The sequence below is a fragment of the Thunnus albacares genome, chromosome 17 (assembly GCF_914725855.1).
Source record: "Thunnus albacares chromosome 17, fThuAlb1.1, whole genome shotgun sequence".
Lineage (NCBI taxonomy): Eukaryota > Metazoa > Chordata > Actinopteri > Scombriformes > Scombridae > Thunnus > Thunnus albacares.
Genome location: NC_058122.1, coordinates 4,028,146 through 4,051,927, shown reverse-complemented (window position 1 = coordinate 4,051,927; position 23,782 = coordinate 4,028,146). Strand labels below are relative to the sequence as shown.

At 40.0% G+C, this 23,782-nt stretch overlaps 2 protein-coding genes across 4 annotated transcripts; both read left to right on the top strand.

Moving 5' to 3' along the window:
* The first annotated feature begins 911 nt into the window (after window positions 1–911).
* On the top strand, window positions 912–11,824 carry LOC122966333 (SWI/SNF-related matrix-associated actin-dependent regulator of chromatin subfamily E member 1-like). 3 transcript variants are annotated; one of them, XM_044330452.1, is made up of 11 exons: window positions 912–1,007; window positions 1,582–1,639; window positions 2,710–2,753; window positions 3,528–3,626; window positions 5,687–5,767; window positions 6,424–6,555; window positions 7,473–7,644; window positions 7,896–8,068; window positions 8,874–8,975; window positions 9,149–9,452; window positions 10,246–11,824. In XM_044330452.1, exons 2-11 carry the CDS (start codon window positions 1,633–1,635, stop codon window positions 10,632–10,634), a joined length of 1,503 nt encoding a protein of 500 aa, XP_044186387.1. In that variant the 5' UTR covers window positions 912–1,007; window positions 1,582–1,632; the 3' UTR covers window positions 10,635–11,824. The 3 variants fall into 3 exon arrangements, with proteins under 3 accessions (XP_044186387.1, XP_044186385.1, XP_044186386.1); XM_044330450.1 differs by having other exon boundaries at window positions 5,687–5,779; XM_044330451.1 differs by having other exon boundaries at window positions 955–1,011; window positions 5,687–5,779.
* A 2,709-nt stretch (window positions 11,825–14,533) lies between these two features.
* Window positions 14,534–22,182, top strand: si:dkey-283b1.7 (von Willebrand factor C domain-containing protein 2-like). The gene is made up of 3 exons (XM_044331139.1): window positions 14,534–14,917; window positions 18,011–18,140; window positions 21,195–22,182. The coding sequence occupies exons 1-3, from the start codon at window positions 14,534–14,536 to the stop codon at window positions 21,434–21,436; spliced, it is 756 nt and encodes a 251-aa protein (XP_044187074.1). The 3' UTR covers window positions 21,437–22,182.
* Window positions 22,183–23,782: the final 1,600 nt, after the last annotated feature.

Here is a 23,782-nt window from a genome sequence, read left to right as displayed (position 1 = left end):
GGAGCTGACCCAAACACTAGCGTTAGCTGCTAGCTTGGTTACCACAGTGCTTTTACAGTCTATGGTTAACTGTGTTAACTGTGTTAACATCATCTATGGTTAACTGTGTTAACCATAGACTACCATAGACAATTTTCGCTAGTGAAAAACAATCTTAAAACTATTATAACAAAATGTACTTAACAGAAAAACTGAACATCTAACTCCTCAGAGGATCTTTTAGTACAACCAATACTGAACAAGATCTTTTTAGGCGACCAAAATGTTACAATTAATTTTCATGAGCTGAAAACACACTGAAATAACAACAGCTATGGCTACGACTATACTCTGTGAATCTGTGGTTATGCAATGGTTACGCTACCAACCAGTGTTGTCGCAGTGGTAGCAACCTATCAATTACAAGGTGGCCATGCCCTAAAGTGTACCCTGCTTTATTGTCTATTTTACTCTAAATGGGACCATAATTTACAAAATTAACATCATGCTGTAAAGAATAAGACTTGAAACTAGAGATTTAGACCATAAACACATTATGAAACTGTTTACTGAGGTAATAAATCAAGTGAGAAGTAGGGTCATTTTCTCACAGACTTCCATACAATCTGACCTATTTTTGGAGCTCGTGGAGTCGCCCCCTGCTGGCCTTTAGAAAGAATGCAAGGTTTAAGTCACTTCCGTATTCCGCAACCGGTGCACACGCTAGCTCTGAATAAATCCAACTTCATCTGAAAGTGTTATTCAAGAACCTGCTATTATTTTTCTACGACTGGACACCCTATACGAATTTGAAACTCCATGTATCGTGCCATTTTACATCTTTATTGAGACATGGATGCGCTGTGCTGTGTATTTCTGAACTTTAAACTTTGGTTGACTTAAAAAAAAAGTAAGTGTGCTTTTATTCTGAATACATTATTTCCGCCGGCCACAACGAATCTTAGACTTCCGGTTTGTGAGCTAAAGGCGGAACAAGCGGCCCTTTAGAGGGAACAAAGGACGACTGAGTATGTATGTTTACATTGTTTCCATCAGAATTACTAGAACGCATTACGTTTGTACTATATTCTAACTTTGATGCACAAATTGACGGAAAATATATTTGGTTCATCATTAGCTAACTTAGCCAGTAAGTGTGGGTTAATTACCCCCATGTGCGTTGCGTTAGCCGGAGCTTGTATTGTCCGTTAGCCTAGCTTAATCGGCGAGCTAGGTTTGTGCAAGCCTTTGCACACTTCAGAGGTGTAGGGCACACCGGTCTGGACAAATGTGTATTTTGAGTGCGCCTGGGGTTTGAAACTGACTTGCTTTGAAAACTATTGAATTGAATGTGAGTTTCAATATTAGTATACGGCAAACGGCTCCTTTGTGTTAGCAGGTTTAGCTAATAGGCCAAGCTAGCTTTTTAGCTCATCAGCCATTGTAGTCATTGATTGTTATCGGCTATACTCAGCCACATTGAATCATTTATTGGTTTCTTTCTGAAATTTTGTCTACCAAACGACTAAATTGCAATAGCAGCGCGATTGTAGTTGAGCTAATTTGTGTGGCTGACTTTTTTTCTCGTGTTTTCTAATTTAGGTTAATTAGTATGGATTTAGCTTGAACTTCTTCGCCCAGTCTTCAGCGACGATGTCAAGTAAGTAAACACAAATGTTAACAGGAAGGTTTCACTTCATTGTTGATGTAATGGTTTTGGTGTTACTCCTGTTATTAGTTAGTTTTGTAAATAACCACCCGTGAACAGTACATTATTTTCCTTTTGCCTCCTAATATAAAATCAATAACAATTCAATAAAGGAGATGGCACCAGTGATATCACTAAAAGGCAATAACATCTCTCACGCGAGATGCAGGTCAACTGAACCTGTGTTTTGTTTTCAGAGTTCAAAGACTTGAGTCTGCCTGTTCATCATGGCAGATTGGTCATATATTGCACAAAGGCTAAAATACATTTGATTTAGTACTATGACATGGATGATTGTGAATATTTGTAGACATATTTTGGTAATAGTTACATACCCAGGTTTGTAATATCACGTTGAGTCATTTGGATGTTTGCCAAAGCTTTCCAAAATGCACACATTCCCTGATTGGGATCAATAATGTTTTTTTTGGGGTACAGGGCTATCAATCAAATTTACATTATACGTTTTTAACAACAATGTTTTTCAGACAGGATGGATTTGGGTAGGTCAGCAGGAACAACTGCAACATGCTTACATTTTAGAGATGCCCTTAGCTGACAGTCAGCGGTATTGGGTTTGAGGCTGATACCTTTTGTTAAAACATTAATTTAAATTAATTCTTTGTAGACCTATATTTTATTTGGTTATGTGTTTATAGTATCATTTTCATTTTTAAATATATTGATTTTTATTGTATTATTGCAGTTTTATGAATACACAAGGCACACTGTGCTGCTGTACATCGTGCCTTTTTTATTTCCTTTTTCAGAAAATACAGTTTATAAAAATTTTAGCTGTCATTCTGTGTTCTGTAACGATGAAAACAGAAGATGACAAAACTGACCAGATGAGGTTTGACTCTTCAACTTATGATTTGATCTTTCAGTGTTCACCATCTAGCAGTATAATAAATCAAAATAAATAAATGAATACATGATTATAAATTAACCACAACCATAAAGTATATGAACCATATGTACTAGGTTGAACCAACAGAACTTATTTTTCCTTGCTTTCACAGAAAGGCCATCATACGCCCCTCCCCCTCCCCCCGCCCCAACAACAGTAAGTGTCCAATTCTGTTCCAGTCTTAGCATCTACTGTTTAGTGGCCAATGGGCCGTGTTAGCTCTGTACACACTCTTTGGTTCCTTTTTTTATCTTTCTTTCTTGCAGTATTACTCCTTCTTTCTCCACATTTTATATTGCTTTCATTCAGTTTCTCTCTCTGTCTGAACACACAGAGATTGCCAAAAAATCTTGTTCAACTCTCCATCATCGCTCTCACTCCTGCTTTTTCCTGTCATACCACCACTTACTTAACGTCATCAAAGGTCTTTGCAAAGACGGGGTCATTTTCCTCCTGTGCTTTTACAAGTTTCTGTCAATTGATGGTTGAAATTCTTAAGTCATATTTCAGAGTTTGGCTCAGATTATGATAGCAGGCATATGTGTACTGTTATAGAAACATGCTTGTTTAGCTGCTTTTCTTATCCTTACGTTCAGTTGGATGGCACAACATTGTGCAAAGTTGAATGCAATGATGCAGTCACATGGTTAATTAAATGCAACTTGTGCTTAATAGGGAATCGTCTGAGCTTGTTGCAAGGTCCTGATTTATATGCAACATTCACATGTTGCGCTCTCATTCTGAACGCCAGCCTGCCAGCCAGTTGCCTTTTTTGCCCTGCATGATGACATCATGGAAAACAAACAAGCAAAAAACTATACATATATTTTCATGTTCTCCCACTTTTCACTTATTTATGTTTATCCCTCTTCCTCCTCTTGTTTGTGAGCCATTTCTCATTCGTGTTTTGTCTCATTTGTCTTCCATCAGCAAATGCCTTCCACCCCAGGGTTTGTCGGCTACAACCCTTACAGCCATCTGGCCTACAACAACCTCCGGCTGGGAGGGAGCTCCGGAGGCTCCAGCAGGGTAATGAATTGATGGAGGGATTTGGAGGAAAAATGGCGAGAGGGATGGGTTCAGGACAAGAGGGAGGGTATGAAGAAAATTTGGGGCACGGATACAAAAATGAAGAGACAGCAGTGTAAAAAAACACATGATGATGATGATAATAATGAGCAAATGATTGTAATAAGAAAATGGGGAATCACAGAAAAAAGTAATGAATGTCAGTTGGGAGAAAGTGATTTAACCAGATGACAGACAGAGGGATGTTTTTAGGTTTGTGTTATGGATCAAATAAAGGAGAGGGAGGTATATTAAAAACCAAAGTCAGGAGGGAAACAAGATGTAAGTAGACTATCAGTCAAACATTTGAACAGAGGAGATGGAATTAATCATGGGCGGGTAGTAACACAGGTGGGAACTAGTGGCAGCAACAGAGTGATTTAGATTGAGGCCAGAAATCAGGATTAGGTTTTGGGATCTAGATAATAAGATAATAAGAATTATTTCATCTTGCTGCTGGGTTTAAATCAGGAAAACAAGCTTCACTTTATTTAATATTTTTGCCGTCTTCAGTTTCATAATTGTGACTCATTTACAGCCCCCGCTGTTTCTTTTTTGAAAAGTTCACCATCCTTTCCCCAGTCATAAGTGAAATACACCACAGTTGGGCTCAGTGTATAATGCTATCAGCTTTGTTTTAACTTAAGAAGTTTACTCCTACTCATTGATTCTATGTTAATGTTGTCACTGAAATGACAGTAAGTTTTGCTTACTTAAATCCTATAACTGTGTAGTCACACCCCAGATTCTGTCATGTAGCTAACTTATAAAGTATGAAAGTGCTATTCAAACATCATTCTAAGGTTCTGAAATGATGCTTGTACTTATACCAAAAAAGAACATAGTTTATAGTATAAAGTGTAAATTAAAGTAATATGTATTTTTATTGTCAATAATTTTGATCCATTTAGTCATTTCAATGCAAGCACTACAGTATAATTAGCAATACTTATAGTCAGACAACAGAAGTGACATAAAAAGTCAGTTTTACTAAACTTCTTGGGTTCCTGTCAAGTGCCAAAATAAAACTGGCAACTTGTAAATGACTGTGGACAACATAATCACTATGATTGATAATCTACCAGTCTTTTTCCTTTAAAGCTTTGTCAGAACACAGGATAGTAATATCAGGCTACACATTTTGTATTTTTCAGTTGTTTATTGATGCATGATTTTTTTTGTCTTTGTGTTGTTTCTGCTTGTGAGTCATAACAGGCAAACTACTTTTGTGTGAATGTTTTTGCATTTTCCTGTTCAAAATGACTCTTTCAGGCAGTAACTAATGCTCTCTGCAAACCAAAGCAAGATTCCCCCCCCCCCCCCCCCCCCCCCCCCCCAATTAGTTACTTTGAAAAACAGATGAAAGAAATTGTCTGTGTTTATCTGGTGTATTTTTGTAAATGGTCAAACCAAGCTGTCTTGGCACAAACTTTAAAGGTCCAACCTCTGCCCTGTGTTATTGTCGGATAGAAAAGTATAATAACTCCCATCAACAGCCCTAATCAATATAATTTGCCTAGTTGTTGCTGTTCTTCAGAGGTGGTGGACATGCAAACAGTAATACAGTTAATGGAATACACGCCCAGTTTAGTTCCTGATGTTTTAGCCGCAAAACTCATGTGACTGTTGTCTTCCTGCATGGCAGTCAGCCAACCCTCCAAACACACACAGACACCTTATTCCCTTTTTGTAATACTTTTATTCCTTTTTGACAATCTCTAAAAATACATGTGCAAAATATTCTGTTGCCAAAAATTCATTTACGTGCACGTAAATGAATTGACATGCATTATAAATGCATCTATCCAGTTATAAGCTTTCAGGACCACTTGAGTGTTATGTATTGTCATGTTTATGTGTACCTCTTATTTTACAAGCCTCACCATGACCACACCATAATCAGCTAATGTTTTTTGTTTGTTTGTTTGTTTTCTATCTAAACTTCTGTCCCTTATTTATTTCCCTTCTGTCTCCTCACTCACATCTTCTCTGGCTTTTCTCTCTCCGTCTTCCTTCCACAGAACTCCTCAGGCATCACCGTCCCAAAGCCTCCCAAACCTCCAGACAAGCCACTGATGCCTTACATGCGGTACAGCCGGAAGGTAAGCAGGAAGGTAAGACACCCATCCACGGTGTCTGCTTTTACTGCTTGTCCTCCCATCCCCTGAAAGGTTGCAGGGGTTTGAGGGTGGGAAACAGCCAAGCCATGACGCCTTCACCACCACCTCAACCACCTAGTGGAGACTCCTCCACTCTGTTTGTCTCTTTGGCTTAACGTGACCTCCTGTGTTTTAACCGATAAAGATGACTTGCATCTCCTAGTGTTTCCTTTGTGCAAAGCATGCTCCGCTCCTGCCTTCATTTCCCTCTTTTGTGCTCATCTCTTCCCCCGCTTCTCTAGTTTTCGAGCTGAAGGTTTAACATTGAATGCTGCATAAAGACAAAATCTACCGTAAAGATTTACGTTGGCATCGAACTGCTGATTCTGTCTTTAGATGTTTTTCCATTCCATTCCATCCAGTCTTGTGGCAAAGCTTTTATGCCAGTTAACAGTTAATCATTTTGTCCAGTAGATATACATTTTGGAACTAATATTGTATTCTTGCCTTTGCACTTTATTTCCTTCACTGCCTTGTAGTTAATTTACAGTTGACTGCAGTTGCCCCGTAGTGACCATATGTTTACTTTGTGTGCGTGTGGGGGTGATGCTCCTGCTTGTGTACGTGTGTCTTCGTCTTGCGTGTGTGTTTATGCTTAGGTATGGGACCAAGTGAAGGCATCCAACCCGGACCTGAAGCTGTGGGAGATTGGAAAGATTATTGGAGGGATGTGGAGGGACCTGACTGATGAAGAGAAACAGGACTACCTGAACGAATATGAAGCTGAGAAGGTGGGCTAATATCACCATCTGTACTTAGTGTTTTTATCTGTGTACACTTCTGTTGTCTGAAAGTCTTTGAAATTGTGAAATTTGTGTGGGTGGTAATAAAAAAAAATCCGTAGATGCTCAAATACTGATATAGTATAATTGGATTCAGTCAGTTTGAAGTGCCAAAAATAACAAATTCTAAATGATATGTGCATAATCAAGCACATTTAATCCCCTGGGCAATGACTGTCAGGGCGTTTTATATAATGCACCTACAGATTATACATTTACTTCAGTCTATCTTTAATGTATTGTTTCAATCCAAGTACAGAAAGTTTCATAAATTTGATTCCCACTATTTTTTTTTAGTGTCATTGGTCTTTTCATTGAGTTTGTCTGTTCACTCATAGCAACCCAAACTAAATGAGGACTTGTTCTTTTTTATCTTTGCTTATTTTGTTCTGGTGTAAATTGTATCATGTATAGGTAGGTAACTATATATTAAAGATCCAATTGTGACACTTACACCAACACCAATCTCAAAAATCTACATGTTCTCATCTAAAATCATGATATCAACATTTTTTATTAAACTTGTGATGAGTCATTTGTATCTTTTCTTTTTCTTTCTTTCTTTTTTTTTTTTTTTTTTAAAGTCTTGGTCATAATCCAGTTAACTGTGAATGAGCCAGGTCTTTTGTAGGTTTGGGCTAAATGACTTGTTGCTATGACAACCACTATACATTGTTCATATGCCCACTGTGAAAGACTAAATGATCCAGGCTTGTATCAGATCTGCAACATTCCAATCAAAGTCTGTCATCCGTTGGGAGAACAAGACCCAGACAGGTGGTTGGGAGGGTGGAGGACCTCGGCCAGTCGTAGTCACATCATCTCGCTCAGCTTGTTGTTTTTCATTTCCTCTCTCCCCCTCCCAGATTGAGTATAATGACTCTTTGAAGGCGTACCACAACTCTCCAGCCTACCTGGCGTACGTTAATGCCAAGAACCGTGCCGAGGCTGCGATGGAGGAGGAGAGCAGGCAGAGGCAGAGTCGTATGGACAAAGGAGAGCCGTACATGAGCATCCAGCCGGCTGAAGACCCTGATGGCAAGTCTTGGATTTGGATGTTTGAAAATCATTTATAAAGTACTTCATTTAAGATGTTGAATAATGCCTAGATGTGAAAAAGAGTGCATTTACAACGAGAGAGGAGGGACAGTTCTTGTTTGGATGATCTCTCTTGCACTTTAAACATATAAAATGGTTTGAAGGTTATTTTAGTGTGGACATCTTCAGTTAGCTTGCTACCGCGCTCCTTCATGTTGGTCAGTTAAGTTTCCTCTTTTTCCTCTGCCCAGACTATGACGATGGTTTTTCAGTGAAACACACGGCAGCAGCTCGCTTCCAGAGGAACCACCGGCTCATCAGTGACATCCTTAGTGAGATTGTGGTACCTGATGTCCGCTCAGTGGTCACCACAGCCCGCATGCAGGTCCTTAAGAGGCAGGTCCAGTCTCTTATGGTGCACCAGGTATGTTGGCAACCCATAACATAAATACTTTTACTAAGGTTCCCCTAAATTTTTTTGTTTTTTAGTAATTGTGAGCCAGAATTGTACAGGGAAAGATGTTTCATAGTACATATAGTAAATATACTCTTCACTTCTCTCTGATGGACAAACTGTAGACTGGTGACACTGATTGGAAACACAGTGTTGGCATTTCTGTACTTCAGTTCCTTGTCATTTATCAGCTGACATATACGCAGATACAGATATCTGCAGTGAGCTGATAGTAGCTGATATATTGGTCCGGCTCCCCCACACTGTTGATCAGTCTCTGGATGCAGAATTAGACCAAACTAAAGTAATGGCCAGCAATGTAGGAGTGTTTCTCTCAGTGGCAGAGGACTAACTCCATATTTGAGCTTTACTGATATATTTCAGAAGGTAATTTAATGGACTGTATCAGCCTTTATAGAAAAGTTTGGGGGTTTTTTCCCCTGCTGTATTACACACATACTGCGCTATGACCCCAAATCTACAGACTACTATTGAACATACCTTTACACCAAATGCACAGGTGGTAACAAGTATTATCCACAATTTTATAATTAGCTTACAAGCCATATATTAAACTATAAAAGCTAACCACAACCAGGTAAATGGCTGACTCTGACGTGAGATCATTCGCTTTTTTTTTTTTTTTTTTTTACTGAGAAAGCTTGATGATGTTGGAGGATGTTAATGGTTTTGTTCATGTTATGTTAAACGAATGTCAGTTACTAATCAACCTGAGACTTCAGTGTTTTTCACTTGCATGTCTTGTTGATTCCAGAGGAAGCTGGAGGCAGAACTTCTTCAGATTGAGGATCGCCACCAAGACAAGAAAAGACGCTTCCTGGAGACCACAGACTCATTCAACACTGAACTCAAGCGGGTACGGCACTACTTCTTTACCTAGACACACCTGAATGTGCAAGAAGATCTTTAAACATTTGGACTGTTTGTCCACAGATTCATGAGATTTAATTACCTATGAACTAAATATCAACGTACGACTCATCTGTAACTGGGGGAAGCTGCTGTTGTAATAGTGTTTTCTCTCTGCAGCTCTGCAGTCAGAAGGTCGAGGTTGACATGGAGAAGCTAGCAGCAGAGATGGCAGCTGCTGAAGAGGCAGCCAGGCGCCGGGCAGAGGAGAGGGAGCGTGAGGCAGCCGAGCAGGCAGAGAAAGCTGCTCAACAGGCTCAGCAGCAACAGCAGCAGCAACAGCAGCAGCAGCAACAACAACAACAACAACAACAGGAAGCTGCTGGAAACAAAGCTGCAGAGCAGAGCAGCACTAATGCTAGCAGCACTGCTAACCCCGCCTCAGGGACCAAGGAGGAGGACAAGCCCACTCCAATGGAGACAGGTACCTACTGATACCTATATTTTATGTGTTTTTCGTTAATAAAAACATGAGTTTTAAAAAAATTTAATTACACATTCAAATTTGAGTCTGAAGACACCTGAATTGAACTCAAGTGGCACTATATTTCTGAAAGTTTGCATTTCATGGGATATTACTCGTGATGTAAGAGCAGCTTTTCCAATGGCAGGGGAGAGGAAACCTTTGGCAGCAAGGAGAGGTTAGAAACGAAAGCAGAATGGTACAAGTGGCACAGCTGAAGTATTAAATACAGTTTTATAGTGACTTTGAAGGAATCAGTCCAGTAATATTTTGCCATAGAGCTCCATTATTATAACAGATCAATGATCTACTGATGGTAGACATGGTGACATGTTCCTTCATTACCATCAACACACACTGTAGTTTAGTTTGACTCAGTCCTACACACACCATCCTGCTGCCAGAAATACTAGCTAGAGCATCAAATGTGTATCAGTCCGCCACTGAAAATAGTCCCCAACAAATGAACTATTTCCTCCTGTTTGAGTAGCGTTGGTTAAAAACTACAGTGACCAGCTTCTTTAGGAAAATACTGAGTTTGGACACACTGTCCTCCAAACCTTTGACCGGTACTGTATTTGTGAGCAGTTTAGATTCATGTCTTCAGTTGGAACTGTGGGTTTGGGGCTGAGAGCCACAGACAGGAAGGGAAAGTATTGACCTGGAATAAAGCCAAACCTTATCCTAATAGTTTGTTTGTTGTTCAACATTCATTTGATCTAAAGCAAATTTCCGTCTGTCATTCTTTCTCCAGATGAGGCAGCGCCTGCAGAGCCCTCCTCAGACCCCCAGCCTGCTCCACCTCCTCCACCTGACACCCCTTCTTCTGCCTCTGATAAAGCAACTCCTCCCCCTGAGCCCCCCAGGGAGAGCACCACTCCTAGCAGCAGCACCCCCAGTGATGACAGCAGCAACAGCATGCCCCCTCCACCTTCAGACAGCACCCCCGGAGCAGCAGCCCCAGCAGCTTCAGACCCCCCGGGGGCTCAGGAAGCCAGCCCCAGTGCAGGCAACCCTAACATGGCAGCGGCAGCAGCAGCAGCAGCAGCACCTCCTCCTCCTCCCCCTGCCTCAGAAGAACCAGCCCCTCCTCCACCACCACTACTGCCCCCCAACCAGAGTAGCCAACAGTATGATATGTAATAGTTTGTTTAGACACACAGTGGTAGCTGTAGACCTTCCTGTGCTGCAACTCTCCTGTACTCCTCCTCTGGATGGAGCAGCAGCACTGTAGTTGTGCAGCAGGTTTGGAAAACATGGACTGGTGGTTCTATCATAGCAGATGTTGGGAATGAGAAGTGCTGAATGGTTGAGGGTCCGTTAGTAAGGTCAGTAAGTAGTTAATATACGTTTCATACAAGAGTGATTCAGGATGTAGGGTTTCATCATCCTGCAGCTGGACCAAACTCCTTGTAGGAGAAATTAGAGGTGAGATTAAATCTGCGTACATTTCCTGCAAATGTTTTCAGAATGCCTGCTTTGGTCATGTGAATGAGTTCATTGAAACGTCACCAAAGAGTACCAAATTTGACCCGAGTGAGTTTGTGCTCCAGGCATTGTGCAAGCTATTCCTCTTCTCACTTGATGGATTTTTTTTTTCTCGGTGTGTGTGAAATAAGGACAATACAGTGTGTAATGAGGATACTAGAGAGACAGTAAAATAGCAATTGACCAACATTAACCCTATTGGCTGCCTAGACATCATAAGCAACTATCCAACTCAACACTTAACATCCTTCTTATTACTGTCTGCTCCTGTGTTGTCCAAAATCCATCCCATTTTTTTTTTTTTTTAGTCCTCAGATACATTTTCAGTCAGCAGTGTCCACATTCACAAGATCAGCAGTAATGCTGACCTGTGACCCAGATCACATGTCTGCTTGGATTGATCAAAAGTCCTTTTATTCTCACCAAAAGTCACCTTGCTACTGTGAGAAGGGTACTCATTAACAAACCAGGATAAAGTGATAAGGTTACGTTCTCTGTAGAAGCTAAACTGGAGTTGCTTATGATGCGAAGTCCTGCTGATGGTTGTATATCATATACATACATAGTTCTAATGTAGACCTCAGAACTCCCACTGTGTAGACTTTATACTGTTGTACATGATGTGGCTGAAATGTTTGACCTGTATATTCCTCAGTCATGATGTATAAACCTTTAAATCAGCCCTTTATATTTTTCTGAATTAAGACCACAGCTGTATCCTCAAGAGGTTTTATGACATAATTCTTGTCTGAATTCTCTGAAAGCTCAACGTATCATGTGGTGATAAAGTTCAGCCTCGCATGGAAGGACCTCAACCTGCCCCCCCCCCCCCCCCCCCTCCCCCTCCTCCTCTCCCTTAAAAACCTCAGAATTTTGTAGTTTAACAGTTTGTGATTTACAAACTTCTACTTTGTGTTTTTAGAAATCTAGTACAGCCTTTTTAGATAAAAGAAATTCAGTCTTAGTCTTAAACCTGTATTCTTAAATCAGATGCCATTTCTAAGATGTTTGAGTTTGGCTGGGCGATGACGTATCTTGTGTGTGATGATATTTCAGGTCTGAAGTTAAGTCTGGAGAAAGCCACATTTAAATGATTTGTACACACACATTCTGCATGCTTTACTAACAACAAAACCATAATCCTGCAAGTATTTGAACAGTTACCGATGACTTGGAATCAGTCAAGGAGTTGAGCTGGAGGAAAACATATTTGTAATGAAATGTTTTTTTTTATAATTTTCAGTGTTTCATTTCAAATGAACAACACACGATGTGCATCTTGTCATTACACTGACAGCTTTTGGAGTATCTCCAAGGTGCTTTTTAAAATATGTGGATGATAAAATGACCTGTGTTGAGTGTAAGAATGGATGTTCAACACGCACCTGTATTCATCACATTTATGTAGAAAGTGACATACACATTAGCATCTAATCTGTAAGAGCTTCTCTACAAGTTGAGGCTTTTTTTTTTTAAAGCTATTCAGACTACGTTCCTCTGTTAGACTGCATATTCCTGTTGACATGACAACCATTTAACTTCACCAGTTAAACGCTTTTCCTCATCCAAATGTAACCTCAGTCATTTATGCATTTAAAGGACTGTTTTCTTACTTGAATTGGACTGTTTTTAGTAATATAACTGTTTGGGTTTTTTTTTTTTTTTTTGCATCTTTCTTTTGTACTGTCTAAACTTATCTATCCAAATAAAAACAATTTCTCAGTCTTTCAACACCTATTTGAGTTTTTTCTGTTACACTAGTAGTAGTGATTGTTTCTTATATTTTACCTGAATGATTTTAGAAGTCAGATTTTCATTAAAACTGGGCAACTAATCAGTTGGGTTTTCATATGGGTATTTCAGCGTGGTTTTCATCTGTACTGCACATTTTCAAAGGGAAGCAGCAGAAGTACATCATAAATCATAATTAGAAAACTACAGATACAAGTAATAGTTGACTTACTTTTATACTAGAGAAGTAATAGAAATTAGAAAGCTGTGTACACAAATGTGCTTTATGTATGCAGTGCCCAAGTGAAGTTAGTGAAACTTTCTATATTTTATATTAATCACAAACACAACTAGGCAAAAAGTAGTTAGTCATAACAGTTGAACACTAACACACAGTAACACTACAATTTCTGCTGTCTGAAAAAGATGTAAGCTGAAGCCACAGCTTATCTCTCCCATTGTCACAAATCATATATAGCATCATCTGTGACATTATGATCATACAGTTTTACATTTGTTCAGTAATGATTTTTTAAACATTTTAAACTTACCGAGTGTGCTTCCTGTTTTCAGTTCCTCACTACAACTATTTGTATTTTAACTTAATGTATTCCCCCCACGCTTCCTCACAGTAAATCAATACCAAATGATGAAATTGTATAAATAAATGCACACAAAATACTGTATGTAATCATGAAATTAAAATAATCCAGTGCATTTTTAAAGTTCAGCTGCCATATTTAGACATATGATTATTTCATGTCTTTCCTAATAATTTGCACTGTCTGTGTGCAAAAAACAGATTTTAAACATCAATCATCAGTCCCCTTATATTAATACTACTGTATCTGTATATAATAAGGAGAGACAATGTATTATGGAGTTGAACAGTTTTTTAAAAAAATGTAAATTTAATAGGTTCATATTTATATTGTGTATGTGTGTGTATACATGCATAATATACTGTATGTATAAATGTAATACAGCATATGGTAAATGTGAAATAAATGTAAAAAGTTAATTATATATATATATATATATATATATTAAAGAATTTCAAATCCACTGTAAAAATCCAGCTTCAACTGATTAATTTCTTTCATTTCTAATAAACATTTACCACCAAAACCATCAGAGATGCATTTACTTCACTGATCTGTGCTTAGGACCCTGTGGCCACCAGGGGGCCCCCAAAGATGAAAAAGTGCTTACTTAGAACAGTTAAAGCATCATACCACATTCCTAAATAAATAATTAGCTAAAATTTAGACTATTTTTAACAACTTCATTTACAAAACATGACTCACAACAATTTCACCATTCCAACTTAACCATGATTTGGGGGTTAGGGGTCACGTTTGATGTTTTTTTTTCATGTCTTCATTTTTCAAATAAATAGGAGTAAGAAGTACATTTCCCCCTGAAATGTAGAGTAGAAGTATAAAGTGGCATGAAATGTTAATACTCACAAGATTGTGTACTCAGGTTGAGTACATGTAGTTAATTTCCACCACTGAACAAAGCAAAGTCTGTTCTGAGCTCGTGCAAAGTTGACATTTTGGAGATACATGGTTTTCATTGGACAGACTAAAAGCAGACACTATGGGTGACACCTGGCTGAGGTCATGTGGGGATCAATGAACTCCTGAGCTGCGTTTCGGCGACATTCCGGATTGACGCGCACGCATCGGCGTCACCGTCCGGCGCCCCTGACGGCGGGAGGAAAAGCTCACCGGAGCGCAGCGGCGCAGCAGCAGACAGATGGTCAGTGTCGGTGTCTATGTCGGTGAGCGTAACCTAACCTGTAAACTAACCTATTCACCATGAGCCACCGGCACCGCGCGCTCAGCTGCCTCCTCGCCGCGCTGCTGCTGCTGCACGGTCCGCGGCGCGTCGCGGAGCTCGCGGTGGCGGCGGAGTACTCTACCAAAACCGACTTGGACTACGAGTTTGGCGACTACCGGGGGAAGTGGTGCATCGACGACCACGGTTTTGTTTACGGCATCGGAGAGGTCTATTACCCGAGCCGCACGGCTTGTCCGTGCACTTGCACCGTGGACGGTCCAGTGTGCGTCCGACCCAAGTGTCGCCGCATCCACCCCCAGTGCACGCGGATCAGGTATAAGGCATGCTGTCCGGTGTGCGAGGCTATGTCCAGGGTCTGTGTCTACAGGGGCAAAACGTACCGACTCCTAGAGGAGTTCAGGGTGAGAATGATCCAAACTTCTACACCCCCTCCCTGCCTCCCTCCCTCCACCCATCCACAAGCTCCACACAGCTTCAGACTGATTTCATGAGGCTCCTGTTGCGTTATCGCACGTCACCCATCTGTGATATCAGAAGTATGAGAATATTAGTGCTTTTCGGGAATTTACACGAGTAAATTTGCTATTCAAGTATTCAATAGCACTTGTTGCTATTCTACAAGTGCTAGTCAGTGAGCTTATTTGATCCACTGTACATAATGATCTTTTTTTTATTTAGCTTGTCTGCATGACAGGACTATATTTCTGTAATATTCACAGGTAAACTTAAAGCCATCCTCCAGTCCAAAATGTGTTTTGCTTATTGTTGCTTCACTGTGATGTTTGAGCTTCACTGTGCAGAATGATGTATGTGCAGAGTTTGTTTTCACATTCATCTGCTGAAGGAGGAAAGTTTCTGTGTGCTCACTTTAAATCTTTTAAGTGCAATACATGTATTGCAGTAATTGTGGTCCAGTACCCAACTTTCACAAGTGTAAATTTGAAACCTCGGGTTCAAGAAGGGACTTTTCACTGAAGTAGGAGACATCTTGTATTCAGCCATTAAACTCATGTAAGATTATCATTATGTTCAAATTAGCTGGGAAAAAGAATAGAATCGTGTATATTATAATTGCTGGATTAACCCAAAGGCTTCCCCTTTCCCACTCTGTACATACTTTGTCACCTTCAAGTACCCGTCAAGTGGTGTGCATACAGCAGACTACACATGCAGCTTCATTATATTTTGACTATAATTTTAAACCAGTGCTCCTATGCTGGACTAATATACCTGAACCAAGATTTTCTGTGAGTTAGTTTGTGGTTTGATTTTTATTTAAAGGAATATGCACCATATGCATAATATCGCCTAAAAATAATAAAGGTCTCAAAGCCAGATTTTGACAGAGAACCTCTATGAGACAGGTCACAGGGTGTGGTGTGTTAGGACTGGGCCTCGTCTATAGCCTGTGAAATGTATTACATGTCAAATAATGTGTTGCTGATATATCATTAAATGGTTAAACGTGTGATACATTCAGGTTTATTTGTAAAGGTGGGGTCCCAGGGTAGTTGCCCCTTTTGTCTGAATAACCCAGCATTTATAATAGTTACTATAATTATTTCTCAATACAGAGCTTAAAGCTGCACTAATAAATATTTTTACATTAACAATTGAAAAAAATGACTGTGTAATTGTAAAACTTTCACTGTGTAATGTGAGAGGGGTTTCTTGTAGTGAGGAAACCACAGAGAATTATGACCCAACTTTGCAGTTTCTTCTCTCCTCAGCTCAGAGCTTTTTAGCGTCTTTCAGCTCCTTGTTTTTGTTTCACTGTTTGGTTCAGTCTTGCCACTGTCTTTAGCGTCGCTGAGTGGCGGTGGCTTGCATGTGTTGAAGTGGCCTGACAATGACAGCTTCCCCCTTGTGCGTTGTGCACTTAAAACATATAGACTGTAAGAAAAATAATAGGTAAAGCAAGAATGCTAATCTAGTGACAGCTAGCTGGTGAGATAGCCATGCTACCCTTAGCTAAAGCTAAAACTAAATTGAATTATTGATTTCTCCCCGGCTGTTATCTGTAAATGAAAGATATCTGTTTTGTTGAACTGACTTTCACTCACTTTAATACATGTGGTCATGTGCTCACTGGGGATTGAACAGTGGGAGGACAGTTGGATCAGCTTTGTTTGTGTGTGTTCTTCCACGTGATTTATGGGAAACACAGTCTAAATTTTCACACCTTAGCAGTACAGGTGAGATTGAGCTGACTGAAATGTCTACATGTAAAAGCTTGAAGCATTGGCTTCCAGTAAAATCTAGAATTGAATTTAAAATCCTTCTCCTTACCTACAAAGCTCTTAATGGTCAGGCACCATCATATCTTAAAGAGGTCATAGTACCCTAGTACCCTAACACTGCACTCCCAGAATGCAGGCTTACTTGTGGTTCCTGCAGTCTCCAAAAGTTAAATGGGAGGCAGAGCCTTCAGCTATCAGGCTCCTCTCCTGTGGAACTGTTGCACCCATGAATCACACTGGACTCAGGATGAACATATTTTTTAGAAAAAGAGGGATGGTTTTATTCTGAAAGAATAAATGAAAACAAACTGTGATTTTGCTGGTCTTCAGTAGCTTTACTCTTTACTAGGTGTAACTGCCAACTGAAGAACGCAGTGTAAACCAACCATTTATACACCCAGATTTGCTCTTGTGCCTTTTCTCAAATCAGTTATGCCTTAAATTGAATGGGGGTATCTGTATGGTATCTGTAAAGATACAAAATCAATATCATATGCATAAAATAATGTCACAATTGAGTGGGCAGATACACATAAATATCCTATATGTCACAGAACCATCTTCCAGACTCCCTCTCTACGTTTAAGAGTAGGCTTAAAATTTTCCTTTTTGATAAAGCTTAGAGTTAGGGCTGACCAAGCTCGACTTGGACCAGCCTTTGGTTATGCTGCTATAGGCCTAGACTGCCGAGGGACTTCCATTGATGCACTGAGCTCCTCTCTCCTCCTCCTCCTCTCCATCTGTATGTATTCATTTACCATTAATGCATGTTACTAACTTGACTTCTTCCGCGGAGTTCTTTGTGCTTTCTCATCCGCAGGAAACCTCAGTGAACAGGCTTTGGCCCGTGGCCGTGGGGATGTCCTTCTCCCGCCGCTACTGCTGTTTGTTGTTGCCAGTCATGTATCTGTTGATGTTGTTGTTGTTGCTGTTGTTGTTCTACTTCTCTGTCCCCCCTCCCTCCCCCCTTCTCTTTCTCTTTCAACCCAACCGGTCAAAGCAGATGGCCGCCCGCCTAAAGCCGGGTTCTGCTTGAGGTTTCTACCCGTTAAAGGGGAGTTTTTCCTTACCGCTGTCACCAAGTGCTTGCTCATGGGGGAATTGTTGGGTCTCTGTAAATTAAAGAGTACGGTCTAGAGTACGGTCTAGACCGGCTTTATTTGAAAAGTGCCCTTGGATGACTTTTGTTGTGATTTGGCGCTATATAAATACAATTGCATTGAATTGAATTTAAATTCAAACTCTGTATTTCAGTTGTCAAGGTGTGAGCGATGTCGCTGTGAGGCCAACAGAGAGGTGTATTGCACCATTTCAGATTGCCCTGCCCCTCACTGTGTCAACCCCACCTACGAACCCAACCACTGCTGCCCCGTCTGTAAGGCTGGTAAGACTCATTGCTGTGTTACAATCCAAGAGCTTTCTTTCTCTCAGTCCAGCTCTTTGGTCCATGGCCAGTACCTATAAAACCAATCTCAGGATGTCCAAGAAATGTGCTTCGGATATACATGGCTCCTTGAGCATCACTAATATTATGGCTAACCCTCTGAATTTTCCTTTATTGCCACTTTCAAGCCAAAGATTCTACAGAGGCAATTGAAACTGTAGATACATTGTGATGAAAGTTACTAAAAGTACATGTGCCTCCAGAGGATGAAACCTTTCCATTTTAGACAGTCAGCAGTCAGTTATAGCACCACCCTCAGTGTCAACTTTGCACATTCATGCTAACAAGAGGATAAACCAGTTTGAACTGAAGGCCTCAGCGTCAACTATTACCATAAAGACTATTTCTTTGGTAGAAGGTAGTTTCAAGGAAAATTGCTCACAGTGAGGTCTATGGATTATCCTGCAACGTTGATTTTGGAAAAAAGAAAAAGTTGTTGCTGTGTTGTTGTTTGCTGAGTCATTGTTCTAGTCTTTGAGCATCACAAATGTAATTCATTCACTTAAGTTTAAATCTAAGCACATAAACCTAAAACTATCTGCATGCACTAGGTAGCACTATGGGTCAGTAGGAAAATATATCTTTTGGTAATTTAGGTGAACTTACCCTTTAATATTATATCACCTCCACACATTAAAATCCCTTCAGTATCAGAAGACATAATGTAAATAAAACAATTGACTGTATACACTGTCCTGCTGCCAGAAACTCACATAGGGCAACAAATGTGTATTATTCCGCAGATGTCACATAAGTCAAGTTTCCATCCAAACGTAGCACAATCTGATTGTCTGCTGTTATTTTTCATCTCTTCGGTGGAGCAGCAGCTTGAGTGACGTTAGGTAAACACCTAATGTCACTCGAATGTGATTTCTTTGCTAAGTCTGTTTCCATTTTCTTTTTAGCAACACATCAACTTTTCCACCTAAGACAAGCTTTACTTTTTTTATATATTTCTACTTATTTAAATATTTCTAGCATTTCCACTCAGATCTTTTTATATGCAAATTTAAAATGAGCATAAAAACAGGAGGATGGAAATGTACTTATAGCCAAGAGTGCTAATGTAGTGAAAGCTAGCTGGTGAGATAGCTGTGCTACCCTTAGATAAAGCTAAAACTAAATTTAATTATTGATTTTTGCCTAGCTGTTATCTTTTCTGACGAACTGACTTTCACTCACATTGATTCAGTTATTATTTATTGTAGTGATGACAGACGGACACCTAGCAAAAGGTAAAAGCATTTGTTTTCTATAAGCAATTGACTTTTAATGATCAAAATAAATTTTATTTTCTGAAACAAACTAATTAAAATGGACAAAAAAGAGCAAAAACTGAAAGACCACATTTTATTGGTAGATACTACATTTTCATATTACATTCCATGAAGATTACCTGAAAGCAGAGTCTGCATGTTTTAGGTATTATATTGGTTGAGAGGCTGTCATTTTGGGGGTAAAATAATCAGCCTAATAAATAGGCTGAAAATGACTATGCATAACATGAAGGCGTTAGAAGCTGTCAAGCCTGAAAACCCTTATACCCTTATATTCTTATATTCTCAATATCACTGCCTCAGTTACTGCTCTCTGGCTGTGTAGGGCAGCACAGGCAAACCGTTTTGGTCTATAAATGATGGGCTCCAACATGCAGTCTTATTTTACCTTCCATACATGGCATATGGCTCAGGTCAAAATCTGGTTGTCTGAATCAACAGTTAACCACTCTCAGCCTCTTAACTGGCACTTGTTTCATCCATGTGAACGAATCATCCGCTCCCCTCTGTGCTGCTACAGACAGCTCATAGCAGGAGCGCAACCACATGTGCTGTAATATCCCATCTCACTGGCTCACACACACATAAACACACACACTTAAGCCCATGGCCTCTGTGTGTGTGTGTTAGACGCATCATTGGCAAGCTGTTGTTGTGACAGTGTGTGTGTTCGCCCTGTAGCTTTCAGAAGCAGCGCTGGTTATGTCACCTCACACACCCTGCAGCTTAAAGAACCATCCCTGTTATGTCATGCATGCTTTCATTGCCACTTAAAGTCCCTTTCTAATATCGGTGGGATTTGTGTGTGTGTGTGTGTGTGTGTGCGTGTTTGTGTCAGACAGGAATAGCAACAGGGATAATAATATTACTTGTCTTATATCTTGCTTTTTTGAGGAATAAAATGTTAAACCAAAGCAGCTAAACAAACAAAAGCATTATTAAATCGATTATGACCACCGCATGAACATGCTATCTGCGTTCTAGTCGCCTTGCTGCTTTATGGCAGTTGCACTTAAGTTGTAGTTTCTATTTTTACTTTTCCTCTGCTGGACAGGCAGTCGGACAGATGGTTTGGTGGGATGCAGCAGTACTATTGAGTCGCTCTGTTGCGTCATTGTTTTTTTAGTTTTTTTTCCTCACTGCTGCCAAATTCCCTCATCTCAGCTGTGTTTTATGGAACACAGTTGGATCTGGCATCAGATGAACTGTACTTCCTGTCCTCCCGCTGACTGGCGTTGGTAATTGTTTCACAGGTAGCTGCCAAATAAAGGAACCCCCATCTGCCAGTGAGGGATGCAAATGATATCAAAGACAGGCTCGTTTACATTTTTGCCTACATGGTATACGTCCAGTCCAAACTGCATATAACAGCTTTATTGAAAATATCAAGTTATATATTACAAACACATGTTGAAGGGAAAGAGAAATAGCTTCTGCAGGAAGGATTGTTTTGGGAAGAGACAGTTTCACATCCACCTCTATTAATATCAAACACACATAAATGAGGATATTTTAGAGTGGACATGAACCACAATTGAAGACTTTGTTCTGCATCAGATTAGCGGTAGTTGAGGAAAGTTGTTTAAAGTTGCATGCGTTTGTTTTTTTTTTGGCCACTTGGGGGCAGCAGAAACGAGCGGTAAACACTTTTACTACTCAGCAAAAAATGATATTTGTGTAAGCAACTTACCCTGCTCTATCTTTCCTGTCCCTCTAGGTCCCAACTGCTTTGCTGGGAACAGGATTATCCCAGCCGGGGAGCGTGTGAACATGGATGAGCGGACAGTATGCTACTGCACCTACCGGGACGGGACGTGGCACACCCACCCCCAGGCTACCTGCGAGCAACGCCCCCAGCCCAGCACAACACCCAGCGCCCGCACTGATACCCCTGGGGATGAGGACACCAGGGGGAGAGGGGGGAGGGCATTTATTCCCAGACTGGATGTGATACCGTGAAGTGAAGTTTTCGTTAAATAAATGTCTTATAGATGGCAGAGCTGCTCTACAGGTACAAATAAACTCTAACTGTATCTATTAGTATCAGGAGAGATAAACTGGGCTTCAATACCATTACTCAAACTGCACATTTAGGTTTTACACAACCATTGAGAATATTTCAGTGGAGGTCTGTGTAAAACAAATGTGGAGGTCAAACTGATAATCTGCAGTTGGGGTCAAGGTTAAGAAGGAACTGTTGGGTGAAACTGGCAACACCCTTAGGGAAAAAAATACTTCAGACACTTTTTATTTTTTTATGGATTCTTAATATTTTCAGTTTTATTGTAGGTTCAGGTTCCTGGCTATCATTTGTAGCCACACTAGCATGATGGCTGTAATGATGGCAGTGTCAGTCTGTCGGTGCACCACTGGTCCAGACTGAAATATCTAAACACCTGTTGGATGGATTGCCATGAATGTTTGTACACATATTCATGATCAAGAGAGGATTAAGTCTACTGACTTTGATGATCCCTTGACTTTTCCCCTAGTGCCACGAGTAGGTTTACATTTTTGTTTTTTAGTTACATGTTGACAACTGTTGGATGGATTGTCATGAATTTTGGTACAGACACTCATGTCCCCATCAGGATGAACTAATAATAACTAGTAATAACTTTAGCAACACCGTCACTTTTCATCTAGTGCCAACATCAGGTCAAATTTTTAAATCGTCATTTATGATCAAATACCTGCAAAACTAATGGCATTCCCATCAGCGTCAGTTGTACTTTGTGTTTGGTGCAAATTAGCAATTGTTAGCATGCTAACAACTTAACCTTGGACAAATTAAAATACTGAACCAATATTGGCGCTAGTTGAAAAGTGAGGGATCATCACAGTTATTATAATTCATCCTCAGGTGAACATAACTGTCTCAAATCAAATTTCATGGTGTCCAGTAGTTGTTGAGATATTTGACTGAAAACTACAAATACAGTTGTGGAAGAAGTATTTCCTTTACGTAAGTAAAAGTACCAATACAGCAGTATAAAAATACTCATAATAGAAAATACATTATTATGAGATTGATGTATGTAAAGTATTCCAGTAAAAGTAGCGGTGTGGTCCCTCTGACTGATATATTATTATATATGACATCATTAGATTATTAATAGTGAAGCATCAGTGTTATAGCAGCATGTTACTGTTGTAGCTGCTGGAGGTGGAGCTAGTTTCAACTACTTTATATACAGTTAGCTAGTTTTGTCCAGTGGTTCCCAACCTAGGGGTCGGGCCCCTCCAAAGCGTCACCAGATAAATCTGAGGGGTTGTGAGATGATTAATGGGAGAGGAAAGAAGAAAAAACAAAGTTCTGATACACAAATTTTCAGTTTTGGGAATTTTTCACTAATCTTTGATTTTGCTGAAATATTTGATCATTTGAACATTTATTGAAATGAAACCATGTGAGAAGTTTAGAGGGAAAAATTTGGTGGAGCTGTTAACAACTCATAGACATGTGAAATGTGACCCCGACTACACACTGGTTTTTGTAAGACGTCAAAAGCCAAAAAGGTTGGAAACCACTGGTTTCATCTTAAACAATGTGTTGTATTGAAAAGCTTGTTATATTATCCATTGTGTCAAATCTTCATCTGAAACATAACTATAGCTGTCAAATAAATGTAGTGAAGTAGAAAGTACAATATTTCCCTCTGAAATGTAGTGGAGTGGAAGTATAAAGTAGTATCAAATAAAAATATACTAGTAGTATAAGTACAAGTACAAGTAAAGTACAAGTTCCTCAAAATTGTACTTAAGTACTTGAGAAAATGTACTTACTACCACCGCACAAATGTCAACCTCGTAGAGGCACTAGAGGAAAAGTCCGGGATCATCAAAGTCATTTGATTCAGTGCCTGGGAACCATGAATGTTTGCATAAAAACTTAATGGCAATCCATCCACAAGTTGTTGAGACATTTCAGTCTGGACCAAAGTGGCAGACCAACCAACAGGCTGACATTGCCATTACACCAATGCTTAATTTACTCTCTCAGTTTATCCCTTCCTGCAGATAGCCACAATGATGTACAGGATGCTCTTCTTTGTGCTACAGTCCCACTATCTATGTGAGGTCTGGGTTGGGGAGGTGTGTGAAATGAATGTATATGTGATATACGTGTCAGAGTGGAAACAAGTGCTGGGTGCAGGTGGTGGCCTGGGTGCTCTCCATGGCCCTGCTGGTTTCCGTCTGTAAGCAGAGGGAAGCCAGGGAAGTTCAAGTAGACCACACACACACACACACTCAATAATAGGAATGACTCGGTAAGCAGAAAACTGGATGATTCACTCAGTACCT

Bases quoted from the DNA above. Each gene is read 5' to 3' on its own strand.
- si:dkey-283b1.7 (XM_044331139.1), top strand. From the start codon at position 14,534: ATGAGCCACCGGCACCGCGCGCTCAGCTGCCTCCTCGCCGCGCTGCTG. The intron at 14,918-18,010 runs GTGAGAATGATC...TCTGTATTTCAG, and splicing joins GACTCCTAGAGGAGTTCAGG to TTGTCAAGGTGTGAGCGATG. The intron at 18,141-21,194 runs GTAAGACTCATT...CTGTCCCTCTAG, and splicing joins CTGCCCCGTCTGTAAGGCTG to GTCCCAACTGCTTTGCTGGG.
- LOC122966333 (XM_044330450.1), top strand. The intron at 3,627-5,686 runs GTAATGAATTGA...TTCCTTCCACAG, and splicing joins GCTCCGGAGGCTCCAGCAGG to AACTCCTCAGGCATCACCGT. The intron at 9,453-10,245 runs GTACCTACTGAT...TTCTTTCTCCAG, and splicing joins GCCCACTCCAATGGAGACAG to ATGAGGCAGCGCCTGCAGAG.